General features: G+C 39.1%; 1 protein-coding gene across 2 annotated transcripts in view; it reads right to left on the minus strand.

The window, feature by feature from the left end:
- Positions 1-396: 396 nt before the first annotated feature.
- The window catches only part of zgc:113363 (uncharacterized protein LOC791449 homolog), a 39,861-nt gene continuing 17,267 nt past the window's right edge, over positions 397-22,990 (minus strand). For both annotated transcript variants that reach the window (XM_028813291.2, XM_028813293.2), the window contains 4 exons: positions 22,070-22,193; positions 16,350-16,433; positions 12,862-13,110; positions 397-1,231 (listed from right to left, as the gene is read on the minus strand). In XM_028813291.2, coding sequence (XP_028669124.1) covers positions 969-1,231; positions 12,862-13,110; positions 16,350-16,433; positions 22,070-22,193 — 720 coding nt within the window. In that variant the 3' untranslated portion in view covers positions 397-968. The remainder of the gene's footprint in view (positions 1,232-12,861; positions 13,111-16,349; positions 16,434-22,069; positions 22,194-22,990) is intronic.

Consider the following 22,990-nt stretch of genomic DNA (forward strand, 5'->3'; position numbering starts at 1 on the left):
AATAACCTTAAGATGAATATGTTGACCAATGGAAGTTTTATCTTTCTAAACTAAGATCCAGGTTGGATATTTCACATTTTTTCACGTTTATGTGTTGGTGAGTGGAATAAACAGTGGCTGGGTTTGTATGAGCCGGGTGATAGAATGTTGTCCATTTCCGTTCCCACACACTTGTATAGGAGTAAGAAGGTAAAGAAAATGAATAGGTAAATTCATGGCTTGAGGAAGTGAAAAGTCAAGCAATGAGTAATCAGGCTCAGAATGAGCCTGAGTTGCCTCGAAAGCTTGTATATTGTAATCTTTTTAGATAGCCAGTAAAAGGTGTCATTTTGCTTGACTTTTCACTACATTCATAATGGCTTGAGGAATAAACAGATGCACAGCTGTAAGAACAGATGAGTTGACAAAACAATTATTTAATTTTGTTAGAATTCAAAATCAAACATCTCCTTTGCATATAGTACAATAATTGAAGATATATCACCTAACATGGCATGTGTGCCCCAATGGTAGGAAAATCAGCCTTACATAAAGGCAAAGGAGTGCCTTTAGTGGAAGCAATTTACAAAAAAGGCAAGAGGAATTTTGACATGCACAGAGACCTCCTCCAAGGACCTTTTAGAAAAACTGAACATTTAAAGACCTCTTTGCTCTTCATGAAGTCTTCAGAGTCTTCTTGTTACTCTGTAAGTTTATTTGTATGTCTTTAAGGATACTCGGCTACCTAGTTCATAAGCCAGTCTAGAAGACACAATGACCACAAGTTCTTTATGAAAACTAGTAGATCACTCCTCATGATCACTTTTCACAAATCATTAAGACCTTCCTGTCTTTATAGAAAGTGGTGAAGACGCTGCTTGGAAGCAAAGTGATTTCTTTGGAAACTTGATATCCTCTATCCTCTTGGGAAGTCAGCATGAGCAAGCTGCATCAGAAACTCTTTCTGGTGACCTTCTTAATAATAGTCATCAGGCAGGGAAACAAATAGAACAACAGTCCAAGCAGATTTCCAAGCAATCAGAGGACTCGCAACATTCCTCTAGCATCCCACATTCAAAGGTGGTAGGGCAACCTGTCTCGCTTCCTCCACAGACCCCTCCAGCCTTAAGTGCAGCAGAGCAGCAACAGGTCCCACCACAGCCCCCTCCACAAGCCAAGCATTGAATGAGCACAGAGCAGAATGACACCAGCTCACAAAATAGGCAGGCAAGGATGCAGTGCACACAGCAATCTATAGGGAGAACACAAAGACATCAGGAGACATTAGAAGTGTGACAGACAACTCTTTTTCAGGTGATTGTGAGCAACCCTTCAATTGGATTAGACTGTGCTCTAAAACAGACTGGCTGTGATTTCAAGTAAATGGTTAATTTTGGCCATAAGTCTCCAAGCATTACAACCAGGGGCACAAGTAGTGAGGTTACATGGAAGTAGAAGTGATGGGACACCTGGCCACAATAGTTGGATACAGTGTACACAGACTGTAGCCTTCATTTCAGTGGATCGTTAACAATTCTGAGAACACAGATAGGAAAGTAGCATTTTTTAAAACATTATAGCAGAATGAGCAACAACACATTATATTTGGACAAAGCCAACATTGTTGTAATTCCCAACCACCACTTACTTTCAAAGGTGTTTCCTCCTAGAGTCCAAAACATGAACTTTCATTAGACTAGGAGCTCTAACTTGCTTAGGTGTGGCCCTGTTTATGAGTGTGTACCCAGCAAGGGGCTGATGACGTATTCAGGACCAATATAGCTTTGGGCCAATCACTGCAAATTTCTTGTTTATGGAAGCCCCTCATTAATGTTAGCCTAAGTTAACATTCTTCACTTTCAGCTGCTACATATCTCTAATCACGTCATCTTCTACTATGTGTCTTTTTACTATAACCTCCGCGGCACGGTGGTAGCGCTGCTGCCTCGCAGTAAGGAGACCTGGGTTCAATTCCCGGGTCCTCCCTGCGTGGAGTCTGTATGTTCTCCCCGTGTCTGCGTGGGTTTCCTCCGGGTGCTCCGGTCTCCTCCCACAGTCCAAAACATGCAGGTTAGGTGCATTGGTGATCCTAAATTGTCTCTAGTGTGTGCTTGGTGTGTGTGTGTGTGTGTGTGTGTGCCCTGCGGTAGGCTAGCGCCCTGCCCAGGGATTTGTTCCTGCCTTGCGTCCTTTGCTGGCTGGGATTGGTCTCCAGCAGACCCCCGTGACCCTGTGTTAGGATATAGCAGGTTGGAAAATGACTGACTGACTGACTCCTCTGCTCTTGTTCTGCCCTGTGTGGTGAAGTAAGGGGGATTAGAATATAACTATAGGATGAAGGACTTAATGCATAAGTGTATTTGGCTAACTGAACTATATTGGGCCTTGTATTGAAATGTTAATAAAACAGAATAATAACTAACGTAAACATATCTACCTTGTGCAGCTTGTATTAGAGTTCTTATTACTTGTTTAAAGTCTGTCATGGTCTGTGAAACACCTAACTAAAATAAAAGAAAGATGTTCTACCAAATATTGAAAAGCAGGTGTAGAGCATGATATCTTCTGAAAACAGTGCCAAAACAGAATCTGGGTTACACAAAAAAGTCAAAGTAGTAAAAAAAAGGCACCTTATGTGATGTAATGCTATCTCTTGATTTTCCTTCAATGGTAGCAGAGCTGAGAGAGTTCCATGGCCAAGTCTAAGCAGTCGAAAGCATGTAAGCAGGCTTCACAAGGAAGGAAGTTTAATGGGAGCGCACAGCCACATAGTTCATGATACATATGGCAGAGGGCACAGGAGCCCACCTGACCCAGTAAGCTGCAGTGGCTACAGCAGCAATGAGAGCAAAGACACTTTGTACAGAGATAGCAGCCATCAGGAAGAAGCAGCAGACACTCCAGAATATGACAGGAGAGGCACGCCAGCAGAGCTGAGGCACACGTTTCTGAAAGACGGAGAGAAGATGATGCTGAGATGGGAGAGAGGGAAGGTGGTGAGATGAGAAAAGGGAAAGCGAGAACATATGTTAGACAGGCCACAGGACAAAGTCAAGGACATTAAGCAGAGACTATTATTAGCAGCAGCTGACGCAGTAGTAGACTGAAATAAGTAACATTGGGTTTTAGGTTGCATGAACACTATTTCTCTGAGTGCTTTCATTTTGTGATAAAGAGGGCTGTCCTGCAAACTGAAGTGCATTAAAGTATTATAAAAATAAATGCACAGATATGATGACTGTTTGGCTTTGAGAGCCAAAAGATTTCTGAAAATGATGGGATCACAGATAGACCTTTGTGCAGCGTTCATACAGATAATCCACAGGGGATCTATAACCTTTGTACACCATTCACATTGAATATAGAGTGTATAGTAATACATTACCGAAAATGAAAAAGAAAACATGGCTAGTTTTGTAATGTTTTGTCTCTTACAACTGCATGTTGTAATTTTTTTCCAAGAAAGACTGCAAAACACCTTGTGGCATTTAGTCTGCCTGGTAAACCATAATAAATGAACAATTCGTTGCACTAGACAGTACACACAGCACTCTTAAATTGAAGAATACTTTGGAACATTAGTTGAGCTCTTTACTTTTTAATCTGATTACATTCTTGTTATTATTTTAGTAATATGTGATATTTACACATTTACTAATTATGAGTTCTTAATGAACACTTAGCCATGTTGCGTGGCAGGAGTCAAAACAAACCTTGAATCTCAAGTTTAATTTCAAAATTTCCACTTTAATCTCTTAGTCAATGTTATGATTAAACATGATATTTCAAATTTCAAAATTTAGACATTAATCTTATAGTTAATTTCAGGGCACTAACGGACAAATGCAGGGATGACAGTGGTTACACCTATGAGCAATCCAAAGAGGGTTACACAAGATGAGGTGAGACTGCTGATCTAGCTGTTTGACCTTGAAGGCACGTAGCTTAGGAGGGCTCGAAGGATATGAAGAAGGCATTATCACACCCAAGATCAAAATGCACTGTTGGACATGGACTTTTATGAAAACTAAAACCAAATGCTATGCCTTGTGGTTGGAGGCATTTGACACAAATAATGACCAAAATTTGTTGCAAACTACTTTATCTCAAAGGTTTCAAGATTGAGAGGGTACCCAAAATGACTACACACAGAATGAGGCACAGACATGTGAAACACATGCTTCAGTTTTCACAAAGAGGTGAATGGTTTTTCATTAATGGGCACAGCACTGCAAATCAACACATTGAACTATTGTCAGGGGCCTTGAGGAAATAAAGTGTTCAGTTTTAACAATTTCAACTGATATATAATATACATAAACACAGCTTTAATTGTTTAAACTCATTCCTGGACAGATACTGTATGTATGTGCTGTCACTGCAGTGAAAACGAGAACTAGAACTAAAAATATTGTTTTTAGTTTTACAAGAAGAAGAACTGAAATTAAGGCAAACAGAGAAACTACAACTAAATAAAAATAAAAATTAGTGATATGTGAACAAACTAAAACAAGAACGAAAATTGAGTAAAAACGAAAAAACGGCAACAGCATTTTCGTTCAGTCCGGTCCAGTCGTGCAGAGGGGTTGTTTGTAGGTCACCCTGAGCGTTCAGTTATGTTACGCTGTTCACTATGTGGTGATCTTGTACCTTGGGCCTACTGTAGTCATGTAGAGCAACTTCCGTAAAGGACCATTATTTGTTTGTTGAGCACATTTTGCTCGTCGGGTTGAAGCATTAAGCACTTGTGGTTGACGATGGTGAGTTTTGCACAGATGTTTGTGGGTAGAAAGCGAGAAAGTAACGTGTGGAAATACTTTAATTACAGCGATAAAAGAAATGTAGCGTGCGAGAAGAAAAAGAGTGTCAGAGTTTCAGTGCAGGACCAGCTGTCACCATGAAAAGTAAAAAAACTAATAATGATAATATAAAATAAATTTGTACACTGGTCTGTGCAATAAATTTGTTTTCCGTATGATTCCAATAGTTTTCATAATGTTTATAGTCAAAATCGCTGAATTCGCACATTTCCCGATCAAATATAGGGGAGAAACGTTAGGTGTGGCAGCGACGAACCTCACCTCACCTCAGACTGTGCTCTCCCTCACACACTGGTTTGATGCATGCAGTTGGCGCGTGCCTGTTGCTGTCACTCTGTATGTCGCCAATATAATGTTTGCAGACGTGTTTATTATACGCATTGACTTTCTACAGTCTGGCTAATATCTTTAATGAATGTGTGTGACAGACATATCTAGTCATGCTGATCGGATATAAAACCGCAGCAAAAAGGCACAAGGTGAGGCAGGCAGTACTGTGCTGCCCTGAAGGGGGCGGATGTGAGCCCAACAGGTGCTATTGCTGCTGTTCTTCTACACAAATGCTCTGGGCGCCAATAAGTTAGCGATATCAGAAGGTCATGTGCATTGCAGCAGTTCCGACTGACTGCCAAAATGGAAGATTAAGACTTTTAAAACTGAAAGAAAATAAGGAGGACTTTTACAACAAAGTGAATTTTCATAGAGAAGGATAGACGCATGGACTTCATTTACAAATAAAGGTAAGACCATAAACGGTTTCCAATTTTTTTTAAAATGGAATCAGACTAAGAAAAAAAACAATATTTAAAAATTCAATTTTGACCTTAAATAAAATATTCTTTTGTTTTTCTTGTTATCATTTTGTTGAACAGTCTGTATTAAAATTGATTAAAGCCTCAGAATTAAAAGCTTTTAAAAAACAACTAAATATTTCAATTAGGGTCAAAATTGAAATCCATTTTTTTGTACACCACTCTATACTTTCATTTGTATTGAATGAGTATGAATTGTGAAATTGCAACGCCAAATTTAGAACGCATAGAGGGTGCGGAGCAAATGCACTCTCTCCGCTCTCTCTCGCCGCTATAAATGTAACGTTCTTTCTTAGTCAAACATGTACCTTACCCTTGTGTGTGTAAAGAATGCTGATGAGCTATGAAACATAACCAGTAGTTAATGTGCATGCTGCCAAATGAATAGCGAATAAGCTACTCTTTAGGGTTCATTGATTTGTAAATCTGTCTTTGAAGGAGTCAGTGCCTCACCAGCCTTGAACCTCACATGTCGCTGCTTCAGTACTGGCAGCAGAAATCGTCAACATACAGTCTGCTGGCACCGGTGGCCGAGGACCTTGTCTGTGCACCTACATTACAGGCACTCATCAAGTGAATATTTTCACTGCGTGGCTATCTGTGCAATGGACATTGTTGCAACATGAACAAATCTCTTGAAATGCGTGCTTGTTTAAAGCTTAACAGCAATGTGCTTGTACAGACTGGTTTCTTGGGTTGAAACATTTGATCTTGCTGACTGTACTCATTAGGCCACTTGATCTGTTTGATCATCGATAGTCAAGCTGTGTTTAACAGCATTACTGTGAACTGTGAGTGTATTTTGTTGACTGAAACATAACTTGCATTGACATATGTGTAGGCCACCATTTGTGGTCTTGCAACAGAAAAAAACTAAAATTGTACTAATATTATGTAAAAAAGCCAGAACTAAATAAAATAAAAACAAAAATTTTAAACACAGAACTAAATAAAAATAAATGTTGTTGACTCCACTGAAAACTGGAACAAAATAAAAATAAAAATTAATTTTATAAAATAAAATAAAAACTAAAACTACAATTAATATCAGAACTGAACTATCACTGCAGTCACGTTCATATTTATGGCAGGTTCTGTTTCTAGAGGACGCATGGTGGTGCTAGAACACAAAGTATGCATTTCCTTCAAATAACAGGGAGATGTTTGCTGCTGCGAGTTTGGGTTGAAGTGAGACACCACATTCCTGGGTTGGGCTCTCTTTATATGTTTCAGACTGGAGGGGGCAGGATTTGAGGAAGCAATGAAAGCATGGTCAGTCAGGTTCCTGGGTCACCTTCTCTGTGCTTTGGAGGGATGAGACAAGACAGTTAATAACAGCACCCCCTCTTGCCCTGGGGTTGTACCGCATACTTGATCAGTGCTGACATAGTAATCCTCAGAAATGCCTTCATATTTTGACTTTAATTACAAAATTAACTGCAATTCTAACGTTGAAATGTCAGCCGTAATCACAAAATAGAGGTGTTTTTTATTTCCCTGTGTCACTAATATTTTTATGCTTCCTTAATAATAATAATAACTAGGGGGCTTTGCCCCCACTCATTTCACTCGCCAACCCCTTTCCCCGCCCCACCAGTGAAGAGGGGGGGTGAATGCACCCCAAGGAGACACGGCTACTCCTCCGAAACCCCTCTTAAACGGTGATACATTGGGAAACAAATACATTTTTTTAAACTCCTCTTTGCTTGATCAGGCTGCTGGCTTTCTGCTGCTGCCATGCCACGTAATCTGCACTTCACTCGGCTACCCCTTCCTCCCCACCCGCCAGCACTACGCGCCGATGTGAAGAGGAAGGAGATGCGGCCGCTCCTCCGAAACCCCTCTTAAATGGGAAACAATTTTTTTTAACCTCCTCTTTGCTCGATCAACTGCTGGCTTGCTGCTGCTGCCGTGCCGCGTGATCTGCATTTCGTGCAGCGCTTCAAAGATTTAAAAGCCTGTACAGCACCTGTTCTTTTGTCTCACTGCCTTGTCTCTCTTGTCTCCCAGACATCCTCAAACGCTATGCGATATCTTTTTGCTGTTCCATTATTTTACTAAGTAATATTTTGTTTGTTTGAGCTAATGTGATCTTTACTCTCATTTTTTTGAGACTTTCAAATTTTCCTACTTCCATTATCTTTAACCTGCTCTGCATGTGTAGCACGGGACTTGCCTCCAAAGGTTGTAAGTATGATGTGGCGCAGTGGTAGTGCTGCTGTTTTGCAGTAAGGAGACTGTGGAAGATTGTGGGTTCAGTTCCTCCCTGTGTGTGTGAGTACTGAGAAAAGCGCTATATAAATGTAATGAATTATTATTATGTGACTTGTCCATCTCGCGGGACATGAAAGTGTCTGTCTGTCTCTCTACCTCTCTTCAAATGATCTCTCTTCCAAAGATCACGTCTTGCCGCAGGAAAAAAGTCTTGTATTGTCACAAGATTTTTTTTACTAATAAAAAGAGAGATAATCATTTTCTTTCTCGTGGTTGTAATATGTTTTTCTAGAAAATGATGGTGTGTACTACTTAAAATGAGAGAAATTTTATTTACAATAAAAGTAACAATTCCAAAATTTCTTGTTTATGGAAGCCCCTCATTAATGTTAGCCTAAGTTAACATTCTTCACTTTAAGCTGCTACATATCTCTAATCACGTCATCTTCTACTATTTGTCTTTTTACTATAACCGCCTCTCTTGCTTTGTCCTGTGTGGTGAAGTAAGGGGGATTAGAATATGACTATAAAATGAAGGACACATAAATATATTTGGCTTACTGAACTATAAATTGGGCATTGTATTGAAATGTTAAAATAAGCAAAAGGCAAACTAATAAAACAGAATAATACGTAGTGTAAACGTATCTACCTTGTGCAGCTTGTTTCACAGTTTTTATTACTTGTTTAAAGTCTGTCATGGTCTGTGAAACACCTAACTAAAATAAAGATTCATTGTCCAAAGATTGAACAAATGTAACACAAGAACCTCCTCTGCATGGATTGCTTTCAGTCACAGATATTTGAGGCTGCAACCAATTTAATTAATCAAGCCATCGTTATGTTCTGCTGGTTAATCATCTTGGTAAAAAACATAATGTATGTGTCATGTTTGGATGAACTCTCGGTGAAACTTTAAAAGGCATACTGCCTGACTAATGGAACATTTATTTGTAATGCTGATGTGGAATTAAGAGTGAATATGGGAAAGTGACATTACCATGGTTCTAAGAGAAATTGTAAATATCTCTCCAGTGAAAGGAATTTTCCTTTAGTGTTGCAGACTAACTCACTCATTTTTCCACTCTGTAATCCGATTAGGTTTTGGATTCAAATCCAGCAGTGGAACACCCCATGGTGTGTATGGTGTAAACTTGTTTCAGAACAGCTTAAATCTCCTTCATATTGGACAAAAACTACAAGGTGTACACTAAAGGTATTTCAGACAGTGTTGTTCAAAGTGAATTAATTTGTGTATAGCACCTTCCACAAAGGGCACTCAAATTAAAAGTGGTAAAGCTCAAAAGTGCTTGACATTCAGAAGGCTAACGTCACAATGCTCTGTTACCTGCATCATCATGATTATTATCCTCCCAAGCTATGATTCATGTACATGTTGGTAAGAATGGGCAATCAACACATAAGAGGAAGAACTGTGAGTACTCTTTTAACAGAAATACAGGAGAGCAGTATGAGGCCTTGATGTGCTAGCCTTTTTGCTGTGCCAGCAAGTCTGTTAACAGCCGTTTAATAACAGATGCTGTTGACAACCATGGAGTTGAAAGAGTATCATAAAATCAGCAATTGTGTTCACTCAGCACTAAAGGCTACTGATTGCCAACCAACTATTGGAATTGGACATCGATTCTTATTAATGGAAGGCATTCAACTTGAGCCTGGGGGAAGAGTTTGTCAAATCACAGAAAAGTATCTAATTGAGATGTGAGTATCCATTATCCGCCACGCAAGCATCTCCCTGAGAGCATCCTCCAGACAGCTATCTCTGCTTGAGGCTGTTTTTTTGCCAAACTTCAACAAGCTGGGTTTAGTATTTTACAAAAGTAGCTGCAACTACAGCTCTTGATTACTTCTGAGGCATTCAGAAGAATCAGTACATCAAGGTTTATAACATTTTTCAAATACAATACAATACAATTTATTTTTGTATAGCCCAAAATCACATAAGAAGTGCCGCAATTGGCTTTAACAGGCCCTGCCTTTTGACAGCCCCCCAGCCTTGACTCTCTAAGAAGACAAGGAAAAACTCCCAAAAAAAAAAAACCCTTGTAGAGAAAAAATGGAAGAAACCTTGGGAAAGGCAGTTCAAAGAGAGACCCCTTTCTAGCCAGGTTGGGTGTGCGGTGGCTGTCAAAAAAAGGGGCAAATACAATACAATACACAGAACAAAACACACGTAATCCTCAATACAATATAATAGTGCAGTAGAAATATTACAAGTACAGAGCAGAATTCAACAGTAGATGATATTACATAATACGATTTGGATTTGTTCATTGTAATTCTAAATTCCAAATAATTCCATACTTTGTAAAGATTTCAAAGTGAGGCTCTACACTGTGTTTCTGCTTAATCCACATTAAGGTATACTTAGGAAAAAGCAAAAAGGTAGATTTAGTTATTGAAACTGTAAGCCGGTGGTGCAGTGGTAGCGCTGCTGCCTCGCAGTTAGGAGACCCGGGTTCGCTTCCCGGATTCTCCCTGTGCGGAGTTTGCATGTTCTTCCCGTGTCTGCGTGGGTTTCCTCCGGGCGCTCCGGTTTCCTCTCACAGTCCAAAGACATGCAGGTTAGGTGGATTGGCGATTCTAAATTGTCCCTAGTGTGTGGGTGTGCGTGTGTGTGTCCTGCGGTAGGTTGGCCCGAAACTGGTTCCTGCCTTGCACCCTGTGTTGGCTGGGATTGGCTCCAGCAGACCCCCGTGACCCTGTAGTTAGGATTCAGCGGGTTGGAAAATGGATGGATGGATGGAATTTGGGGAGACACTGACCTAGACTAGGAAGGTCACCAAGAATTGAAAGATGGATACTTTCCCAAATCCTGAATCATGTCCAACTCAGAGAAGGCATGTGGTGAAGGTGGGTGTACTTTTGTCTATGACATCACTGTGATTTTTGTAGAAAGTAGCAAAGCTACTGGTTTGGATAAAATCTGGTCAGTTACAGTATTTTGAAAGTATTGTATTGATGATGATCGTTCTCCTCTTCTAAAAAATGAAGATCAGAAGATATGGTTTAGTAAATGAAGGATTACAATCACATTTTAAACGCCATGTTGCTGGAAAAAAGGAATGGAATATTTTCTGAATTTAATAAAAGGAATGCTGATTCCATCCTACACATGGGAAAAGTTCTGTCTTTCCATGGATATCTGAGGGATTATGGGTGTTTACTAATTCTGTTTACACACATTTTTGGACCTGGAAAAGAGATAGATAGATAGATAGATAGATAGATAGATAGATAGATAGATAGATAGATAGATAGATAGATAGATAGATAGATAGATAGATAGATAGATAGATAGATAGATAGATAGATAGAGTTCTATCTATCTATCTATCTATCTATCTATCTATCTATCTATCTATCTATCTATCTATCTGTCTATCTATCTATCTATCTATCTATCTATCTATCTATCTATCTAGATAGATAGATAGATAGAGTTCTATCTATCTATCTATCTATCTATCTATCTATCTATCTATCTATCTATCTATCTATCTATCTATCTATCTATCTATCTATCTATCTATCTATCTATCTATCTATCTATTTGTCCCTAGGGGGAAATTTGGCTTTTTATGAAGACGTCAAGGCTTGGGTAATACCCAGTTTACTGACCTGATCTGACACCTCTTCTTTTTGACATTTAGCTTTATTTTTGATCGTTATGCATGACATGGAGCAAAGTAAAAAATATATTGTTTGTCATGCATATCCATCTGAGGATCACCTTGCTGGGTCTGATTTAATATGCAGTACTACCCCAGGTCAAAAGGGGGCATTGTTGCTAACAGTCTTGTTTATTCCCTCTGCACCACAAAGAAGACGTCCCAGGAAGCTGACTGATCTTGCTAATGTTGTTTCCTCAACTTCTGGCCCTCCAGGATGGAAACATATAAAAAACCCCATCCCTGTAAGGTGGTGTCTCAGTTAGACTCAAATTCATGCAGGGCAGAGCTCACAGTTAGACAATCCTAAAGCATATTTTGTGTTCTAGTCAAAGTCAAAGCGAACTTTATTGCCATCTCAACCATATACAAGTACACAGACAGACGAAATTGCGAAGCTTAGGGTCCACAGTGGACCACACTTGTGCACCTGTTTATTTAATTTCAACCCTTTTGTTAGGAAGAAGATATTAAAAAGGGGAAGTCCGGTCGGCACCCCAAATATTTTTGGGACTTTACCAGTTCACTCAATCACCACACTATATATGTGATTGTGAAATGGTCAGGCAAGGTGTCTTTTCAGCACATCCAGAGGGAGTAGCTTTCCTAAGTGCAAGAATTTACAAAACTCCAGACGGCATACATTGACGGGTGAATCTGATCAACAGACACATACAGTGGCGACAATTCTGAGTGCATACAAGATGAGGGTAAAGAAAAAAGTCAGTCCTAGGATGAAGCTGTTGACTCTTTAGTCAGTTTATGTCTCCATACTCACCCATTTTTTTATCAATTCTGGGTCATCCACTAAAAGGATGAGATTTTAGGTACAAGCTGCTAAAATAAGATTCACAAGACTGTGGTCCTCTTTCTCCATAATAGCATATGGAGTGATGGAGACCATGCATTAAACTGTTGGTCCTTTGCATCAAGAGTTTTACTGGCCGAGGTAAACTAGGAGTACACATTACTGTTGTTTTTTTTCTGTCTTCGCTGGCTTAGGAGTATCTGGGAATTTCCCAGGGGGACTGAGAAGGGTTGCTGAGACACAATATCAAGTAACAGAATGACTGACTGAGCCTGTACTTGGAGAAGATTACATTACAAAAAAGAAGATGAACTGAACTGAAAATTAATAATATTAATTTCTGTATGCCTATTGCTAGTCATGAATGATTTTTGCACATTTAATCTTGTTTGACACAAAGTTTGAGCAAGCACAACATCCTGCTAATTGTAACTTTACATTTATAATAACAAAAAAATAAAAAATTAATTAATTCAAATTTTTTTGCCATTTAAAATATTTATGAAAAATGCTATGTGTTTCTGAAACCAGCTTACCATTGCCAGCTACCTGTTGGATTTGAGAAGCTGTGGACTTTAAGCTGTGCTGACTTTTCTGGGTGGAGGTTGAGTGCAGCCTTTTTTTCTCATGTCCATGGCCGTTACTGAGACAAAGTGGAAAACTGCTATGAGCCACAGGTGTCAGCTCAGTCCTGCTTAACTGAGGAGGGGTGCAGATGGGCAGCGCTTCTCCATCAGACTGGGTAACAAAGACCCCACTGGAGAAAGGCGGAGGTAGAATGAGATCTGAAAAAAGACACAAGGAGTTTTGCTTTAATTAGAGTGCTATTTCACCTTCATTGTGACAACAGTCTTTATATATCGTCAGGTTTCTTTTTTAAGAGGCAGTATGAGTGCAGGATCCTCTGAGTAAGCAATATATTTTTAAACTACATCTGTAGTTCCAACCATTAGAATTCTAGATACATGAATCTCTGCATAAATTACGAAGAAAAGACAATCTCAAATACTGAATGAGCCCCTAAGGACGTAGCTGAACACAGTAGAAGATGCAAGCCTACTAAAGCGTTCTGTATACTTATATAGTTGACATACAACTACAAGAAAGCAAGAGTATTGTGTAGACCAAGAGTTAGTATTAAGATATGCAGTAACCTCTTTTCAATGGTTAATATAAACTGTACAGTAGTTGTAAATAGCCAAGTGGCCAATAATTTAAAACATAACAAAACATCTAAAATCTTTAGATCCTGAGCACAAGGCACATCAAATCTGAGTAATAAGCACACAAGAAAGTTTTCCTGCAAAACCACTCTAACATTCGGTGGGATCTGGAGAGCTGCTTGTTCCAGGAACTCTTTCTAAGCACCTGAATGCCACTGCCTTCAGAAAATAACTCTGTCTTTTATCTTCTATTGAGCTCCACTAGGAAACATTGACACTCATTTACTACATCAGCTGTCACAGGAGCCTTAATGTTCATTTTCCTTCTCATACAGACTACAAAATAAATGTAAGCTATTTTGCAATGAATTGAGTTAATTAATGCTTATTTCATATTTTTAAGGTCTTTTTTTAATTTAACAGAGAATTTAAGCAAACATCACTTTCAATGTTTTAAAATAGACTCCATACCTTCCTTTTTATTTTATTCCCCACAAGTATTAAAACAACATTGCATTCTGCATTTGCCATTTTTAAGGGAGTCATTTTGGATTTTACCTTTTTGAGTGGCTGATTAAAAAATTTGTTTCTATCCCTAAATATTTTAAAAGTCACTTCTGATGAACTCTTCTAGATGCAAATGTCATTACCTCCTGTGAAGACATTTCCTCTAACATTTAGGTTAGCACCATTTTTCAGCTTTACAAATAAGTACATATTATTGTTAATAGAGACCCAGTGGAGAAAAAAATGGAGAACTAAATGGCATGGCTGCAGAAACAGGAATCAAAAGCTCAATTCTTTCCAATTCAACTGTGAAATACCTGATCAGAGCAATATATGCAGTTTCACAAAAAACATTATAAAAACCTACAATGTTACTTGGACATATATGCAGAATAAATTATACTAGATTATGTAAAGGGATGTGTGGACGCCCCTTTGAAACTGGATCCGGGGGTTACCATGGGATGCACACTATGTCTCCCAGAACGCATGGTGGTAACCCCTATTGGGTTACATCGAGGCCACAGGAATGCAGCCACACCTGGAAGTGCAGCCTGTATTAGGTTAATTATCACTTGAAGCACTTCCGGGTGGGCTATAAGAAGAGCCTGCAGCCACTACTTGAGGCGCCACAGTCGGAAGGAGGATAACGAAGCTGCCTGGGAGGAATTGGAGGAAGGAGTATATTTTTGCTTTTTGTTTTGGATACACTTTGGGTGTGTTTGTGTGGGACTGTGTTGAGCCGGTGGGACACAGGGAAGACGTGCCCCACGGGTGAAGAAAAATAAAAGCACTTTTTGTTTGATTTGTACACGTGCCTCTGTTGTCAATCTGTTTCGGGTGGGACGCCTCTATAGTGCCTTTCACAGATGGTAACACATTAAAATGACATGCACATAGAAACTGAACATCTAATAGTAAGAACAAACAAATAAGAAATTTATGTAAATTTGATATTGTCATATGTGGATTGTGCATACAAAAAAGGTGCCCATTCAGTATTGAACATCTAATAATAAGAACAAACAAATAAAAAATTGATTAAGAAATGATCTGTTGCCACGCAACATAAACGAGACGTGTCACATCAGAATTCATGTGATTTTTGCATGTACGCATGGGCTAAATGCTGTTGTCTTCAATCAGCACTGGCAGTGTGGCAAAACAACAATGAAACAGAGCTATAGCTGTGACAACAGTCATGGTCCCTCCATTGCTGGATCCTTTCACATACCAACACATTTCTTGGTTCAGCAGTGCCAGCAATAGCTGCAAAAACAGCAAAAGCTAGTCATCTGGCTTTTTTTCACCTTCTCGACCTATCATGCACAACTGACAAACTGCCACCCTCCACAGAAAAATATGATGCGTATATTAGTTACTAGCACATCCCTACTGTCTGCTTTAATGCTGCATTCGACTAAAACTCAGAAAATGGACAGAAAACGCACCCTGAACCCGGAATTCCTACTTGCAAACTCGGGCCTGGTCTCTCAAATCCGAGTTTGTTCAACTTCAGACTGTAACATCAATCCAAAATGGTGACATACACCACAATCAGGAAGTACAGTAACACTTTATGGGTTTAATTTGTTTATTAGAAAAATTTACTTCACCTCAATCCATAATACTGAATACTGAGAAGGTAAACATTAACGTTACCAGAATGAACAGTAATGGACTAACCTACTGTATGTTAGCTTGATATGCGCTCCTGTTCATTCATTGAGCTCAATGGTTGTTTTGTGCAGTTTTTTAAATGCAGCTTCCAAGCAGAAATAGTACTATTTATTGTGGCCAGGAACATAAAAATCTTTTTTAGGCATGACAACACTCTGTTTTGGGCCTTTCATGCTCATTAGTTTCTCCTTCGATCCGGACTAGAGAGAATAATTAGCTAGCGTTTATTGAAACACCATCTTTCATAAGGGCATTGATGTTTACTTTACCACTTGGGTAGTGTGAACACATGGAGTTCGCAAATGATGCAATTGTGACTTCTGACTTCCCAGCTCCGCCACGTGACAAATGCAGCATTATACCTTGAGTTGTCTCACAAATATGTTTTTTGTTGTTGGCGATACAGATGACTAGTGCACAATTATATTAGTTACAGTTAGATATGGATCACTTGTACTTATGAATATGAGCTGATCTAAGAAAAAAACTGGAATTGAGCAATGAGCCTTGTAATTTGAACGTAGCATGTTTTGTTTAAATTAGTTGTCACAGTGAAGCTTACATGCACTCATGCCTTTTCAAGGACCGTTCTTTCTTTTAAATCATCCTAAACACGAATCCATGAAACTACCAGGCAAGGAGACAAGAAGGGACAGCAACACTACCTTTCTTACCTTTGTTGATTAGTCTCACGTGTTGTTCTGTAGGAAGTTGTTCATCCTCACACAGGGTTGGGCTGCTGTCCACTTGGCTTCCCTCTGCAAAATGAGCAACACATGTCATAAGAAGGGAATAGTGAATTGTGAATTTCCCCTTGGGATTAATAAAGTATCTATCTATCTATCTATCTATCTATCTATCTATCTATCTATCTATCTATCTATCTATCTATCTATCTATCTATCTATCTATCTATCTATCTATCTATCTATCTATCTAGTGCGACTCCAGGAAGAGCCTGCACCTACTGTGACAGGCGTCTGGCAATAAAAACTGGTAAGCAGTATCATAAAGTCAGCAATAATATGATAAAGTCAAAACTGTTTTAAAATCCATATCTGAAATGAAAATATGGGGATGCACACATTGTACCCATATAAAAGTCATATAACTTGTATCTACAGTACACTATCCTAGAATAAGGCATGTGTCATAAATATGCCTTATGTTGTGTACTCTGTAACCACAGAGCCCCTAAACCCCAGACGCAGTAACATCTAACACAGTCCTGGGTTCAAATAAATTACTTTTCCCTACACACCATATCATAGACAATTTGCACAATCAGTAATTACACAATCACAAGACACATTGATTTTTTCTCTCCATCCGCCCTTCTGGTGAGAGTCACCCGTTGCCTCCTGACTCTGATTCTCTGAGGTGAGGCAGCATGCCCCTTTTAAGCATGACAAGGGAATGCTTCCAGTGCATCCTAATGGAAAAACTTCCGGGTCACATAGTAACCAGGGAGGTCCTTCCCTCTAGTGGCACCAAGGAATCCCAACTCTCATGCATCCTTGTGGATATCCAGACTGGGATGCCACAAGAGGATCACTGAGACCTGTTGTATGAGGAATGGAACTTCTCCTGGCCTCTAGCTTCTGCTGGACTAGCAGAATCTCTTATATTCTTCCAGCCGGACAAGAAATCATTCTCTACTACACCCAGTATGCCTGTCAGTCCACCATGGCACTTACAACTCACTTTCCCACAACACAAATACCCTAAAAGATCTTCCCAGCTTAAGATAATATTGGTAGAAACAGAGTCCTGATAGGCATTGAAGGAAAACTGAGTTGTATAAACTATTCACCATACCCTCCAATTCAATACCAAATAGTGGAGTCAACAAGGCTTATTCAAAACCATATTAAAATATAGAAAGGTAAAAGAAAGGCTTCAGAATAGCCAGAAACAATGGTATAAAATCATGAAATTTGCAGTTTGATTCTTGGAGTGTTTAGACTGTTAACACAAATTATTTTCTAACTAGTCACTAAGGTTGGAAATTGATAACAAACATGGACTTAGTCCAATGAAAAAACAGGATACATTTGCTTTAAAAGCTTTCAACACAATACATTAATTAAGAACAGGTAAAAACCAGAACAGAAAGTCACTGTGCCAGATGACAGTAGGGTTGTGGAGCATGAAGAGCAGGCCTCTGGAAGCCACACAATTGGCCTAGTTAACAATTGAGATCCCTTGAATATGTCATTTCTGATAAATATGTCTAGAAAAAGTGGCGCAAATCAAAAACAGGAAGCACAAGTCACATGGGATTTTTCCAGAAGTATCAATTTAACAATATTTTAGCAAAAACTGCGTACATTTTGCCCATTTCTAGCATGCACCTGAATAACTGACATGTGGAATATGCAACACGAGTAAAGGCCATATCACATTAGACATTTCTTCCAGGGATTTTCAGTCATTGATTTCATTTACAAAATCTAAGCCAATCAGAGGCAGTTGGCGACCCGCTCCCATGAAGCTGATCATCTACTGTGACATACCCAGTGACTGAGACCAACTAGTATATGACTGGCTAGGATAAAATCAAATATGTTTGATTTTCTTGTTAGTCGAAGGGGCGGGTGGTGTACACAGGAGGGCTAACAACCAAATGAATCAATGAATGCTCATCCAGAAGTACAATCCATAGAATGCAGAGAAGAGGAAAGAAACAAGCAAACAGAAGAGAAACTCGTCCGTCTGGCTGTCTTGTATTTGACATTCGATTAAATTAGTGGTACATTTTTAGGACCCTGAACCTAAAACTGTTATGGGGGTCCACAACCAGTAATGAAGTCTGGGTATTCACTGTTATCTTCTTCATTGAGGGTGCTCCACATCAGATCACCACTAAGTTTTTAAAAAATGTAACTAGTACATCTCTGCAAGTGGTGTAACTAAAAATTTCCTATGCCTTATAGTTTTCAAGTTATGGAGAGATGAAAATTAAAGTCCGTTCTGGGGACCCTTTGGGATCAGGGGCCCTGTAGCTTAAGCTTTAGTTTCAAAGTAGAACTACCACTTGTCATACATGTGCGCATGGGAGGCAATTAAAAAAGGACCAAATGAAGGTAATTCCATGCCAGACCAGGGGGTGGAGGGGTGTGTTCAATCTTTCTTTGTTATCCCTGAAGACCAAACACTGGAAATTCTGCCACAATGACGTTACTTTCAGGGTCTGGCCATGAAGATGTAACTTTCGGTTCTGGCCACCCTGACATCACTTCCGGGTCTGGCTATGAAGACGTCACTTCTGGTCCTGCCCACCCAGACATCACTTCCAGTTCCCTGCCTTAAAACCCAGACCACTTCCTATGTTCAGTTCTATGTTGGACTCAATCCTGTACATATCTGTGCAACCTATTTTGCCTTTTGCAGCCAGGGCTTAAGTATATGGGTAGCTGCCCCAAACATTTTTTCTGTGTGTCAAGGCTATTTATTTCACACCCTGTTTAACAGAATGGAAAACAAATTAAAGAGCAGACACTGCTACTGACCTCACTGTGGCTATTAACCCTACAAATTCCACAAACAGTGCCACGTCCATGCATGAAATTGGCTGTCAGAAAAAGGAGTGAACATGAGTGCATTGATAAATGTGGAATAGGTTGCGATTTTCAGTAGTATAATTTGATATGGTGCAGAGAGGAGATCAGTGACTTCAGTTGACATATCTGATATGACCCACAACAAAGCAGCATAATGTGAAATTAGTGTAACACGATTCATTTTCCATTTTTTCATGGACTTTTTTCATTCATTTTCTATCATTTGCCATTATAGATCATTGGTCACCATTAGCTTGTATTAAATCATAAATGTGTTTATCTCTTCTGCATGAAAGCATAAGATTAAAAATGTTTCTTGCCCATTATTACAAACTACATAGGGTAAGTAAGATATACAGTACTGTAAATAATATCAGTTTTTTGTGTAGTATTCCTTTAAATGAGGAGATTCTTAACTTTTTTGTTTTTAAAATTCCTTACATTGAAGATGGACAACTGTCTTTGAAATTGGAGTAAATGCAGTATAAAAATAAGATCAGCTTCTTTAACTGTCAGTTTTATATATGGCAACTTATCTGCATGTTTATCACAGCATGATTCTCACGACTGCCATGCCGCCCCCACTTTGCAACTATGATGTGAACCCCAAGCTGAGAACCCCTGACTTATTTTGGTGTTTCTTATCACACCCTATCAAACTTCACAAGTGTATAAAATCAGGCCTTGGCAACAGACATGTCTATACTCACGATGGTCACAGTGATAACACCAGAAAGCCAGTCCATACCTTACTGTACCACAAATGAAGGACTTATTCTTGTTATTCAACTTCTCAACCAAAGTTTAGGCACTGGTCTACTTTCTGGATTCCGTTTCTGCACCTCTTTCTCTTTTCAAATTGTAAGAATAGGATTTCTCCAAAGTCTGGTCAATGACATTTGCGTTTCTCACTCACCCATAGGCTGCTAACTATCACTCCGATGGCTCCAACTAAACTGCTATGCTACACAAAATAAGAACTATTTACAAATTACAAAATCTATAGTTTTATAAATTACAAAGCAGCAACAATATGTTAAAGTTACTTGAGCAACTTCAACAGCTGTCTTCCTTACACAGTACAAATCCACTAAGATCTGCCAACACACATCCACCTTGTCAGCACAGTTCTGTAACTACACCCATCACCTCAGGATTATCACAAGGCAGGACTGTGCTCATCAGACCTCTCAAACTGCTCCAGAACAAAGCAGCCCACCTTAATCTGAAGCTTTCAACATGCTGAGAATACACTCCTCTATAACAGGTGTCACACACGTGTGCATGGGAAGCAGTCTAAGGGCTTAAGTGGGAGTAAAACACAAAGTGTGGGGTTAATTCATTGAGCTAATACCTCTTCTTCCTCTCCTGCAGACCTCCAGAAGACAGACCTGTCTAAATCTCTTTCCACTTCCGGCAGCTTTTCACAACCCTGCTGACCTCACTTCCGCCTGAAGACACACCTCTTCCTTTCCCTGAGCTATAAAGCCGGAGCATTTGTTTTAAGTAGCAGTTTATGTTATGACTCAGTGCTTTATAACTACTCGTTGTTTGAGTTATTTGGTGCAAATCTGACACTATACAGGGTGGAATCCCCAAACTTTCATATTGATTCTTGTTTCGTATTACACAGGTTAGCATATTTATCCAACTACAATACATATTGTTTGTATCTCAGCTTTGTACTGGTCAAAACTGCTGCATTGGCTTCATTGTTATTCTTTTTTTAATTTTATTGATTTTATTGTAATCACACAACATTCCATACAAATAGATCAATTTTTACAAAAATAGGATCAAAAACAAATCAACCCCCACCCCTGAGAAAGAGAGCATGGCCAGCAGAGTAAAACTTAAAGCTAGTGAAAATAAGTAAATAGATGAATAGAGAAGAAAAAGAAATGGGGAGAGAATCTGCTTCCTCTGTGATTTAAAAGCTTATTCTAAAATGTTATTGATTAGATCCTGCCAGGTTTTGAAAAAGTTCTGCACAGATCCTCTAAGTGAGAATTTGATTTTTTCCAATTTCAAATAATATAAAACATCAGTTACCCACTAACTTAAAAGAGGAGAGTTAGGATTCTTTCAGTTGAGCAAAATAAGTCTACATGCCAATAGTGTAGTAAAGGCAATCACAGTTTGTTTGTCCTTCTCCAATTTAAGCCCATCTAGGAGTACACCAAACACAGCGGTTAATGGGTTAGGAGGGATTGTGACACCAAGGCTGTCTGAAAGGCACTTAAAATTTTTTGTCCAGAATGATGTTAATTTGGTGCAGGCCTAAAATATGTGATCCAGTGAGGCTGGAACTTGATTGCAGCGTCCGCAGGTTGGATCTTGCCCTGGAAACATTTTGGACAATTTTAAACGAGGCGGATGTGCTCGATATATAATTTTGAGTTGAATAATTGTATGCTTTGCACATATGGAGCTCGAGTGAAATCTCTGCATTGCTACCTTCCACTCCTTTGTTCACATTAATAAAGTTATGAAAATGATATGTAATAATATAACTGACTTAATATAACTTGAGTGGGTCATCAGGTGCAATAATTGTACACTGATGATTTTGTTCAAATTGCTGAATTAACGTTAATGTTTCTTGGTTTTATTCAAAAAGGCCTCTGAACCTTCAAATATCCATCCATCCATCCATCCATTTTCCAACCCGCTGAATCCAAACACAGGGTCATGGGGGTCTGCTGGAGCCAATCCCAGCCAACACAGGGCGCAAGGCAGGGAACCAATCCCGGGCAGGGCGCCAACCCACCGCAGACCTTCAAATATCTCTTAAGGAAAAAGCTATAGTGAGTCTCTGAATGAGTTCTGACCTCCATGTGATGATTCTTTCTGTTCACCCAAACAGTGTGGTTCACTGCTGTCCTCCTCTGCTTCAATGTCTGTACTTCCAGATTGTGTAACATCTTCCATGTCCTTAGACATTGGGAATACAGGCTGAAATAAACATAAGAAAAAAAGTTTGATATGAGCAGAAACTTAGATAATCCACAATGAGAGGTCCAAAGGATGAGACGGGAAACATGGAACATTATAATTGAAAAGCCTGGAAAAATAACTAAATATATTTTTAAGAGAAACAACACATTCTGAGCCAAACTGCTGAGTGCACAAAATACAAATGCCAAGTCTGATTTTGCTGCCTCAGAGCCCCTGAAGCCTGCGTTAAATCTCTGTACTGAACAGTGTACCTGTGTGGAGTTTACATGTTCTTACCATGTCTGCATGGAATTATCTCAAAGGGTTCCAGCTTTGTTCCTGTGTACAAAAGACATGTGTATTAACTTAATTGGTCCCTCGTAAGAGGTCCACTGTGTGCAATGGTGAAGCTTGTGGATACACTGGTGCTCCATCCAGTGCTGCTTCCTTCCTTGCACCTAATGTTATAGAAGTAGACTCATGAATCATTGACACCTTTTGTAAAGATGAATGAAGTAATTTATAAAGTAAATTGTTTATGTTTGAAACAACAAGAAAACTGTATTTTTCACGGCTTTATATGAGTAATGTTATTTTTAAACAATGGTTTCAAAATGTGCATTATTCAGAAGAAACCTCAAGAACACATAACAACATAAAGAATCTCCTTCAGTGTTTAATAAAATGGAAGAACACATCAAGGGGGATCTTACACTGAAATTTTTCACATACTTGATACAGCAGGTTTGCTTTTATGGACTTCCCTTTCCCGGAAAAAGACAATCAATCAGACTTAAGACTGGAATACCAAGATC

This window comes from Erpetoichthys calabaricus, chromosome 11 (assembly GCF_900747795.2).
Source record: "Erpetoichthys calabaricus chromosome 11, fErpCal1.3, whole genome shotgun sequence".
In the NCBI taxonomy this organism is placed as follows: domain Eukaryota; kingdom Metazoa; phylum Chordata; class Cladistia; order Polypteriformes; family Polypteridae; genus Erpetoichthys; species Erpetoichthys calabaricus.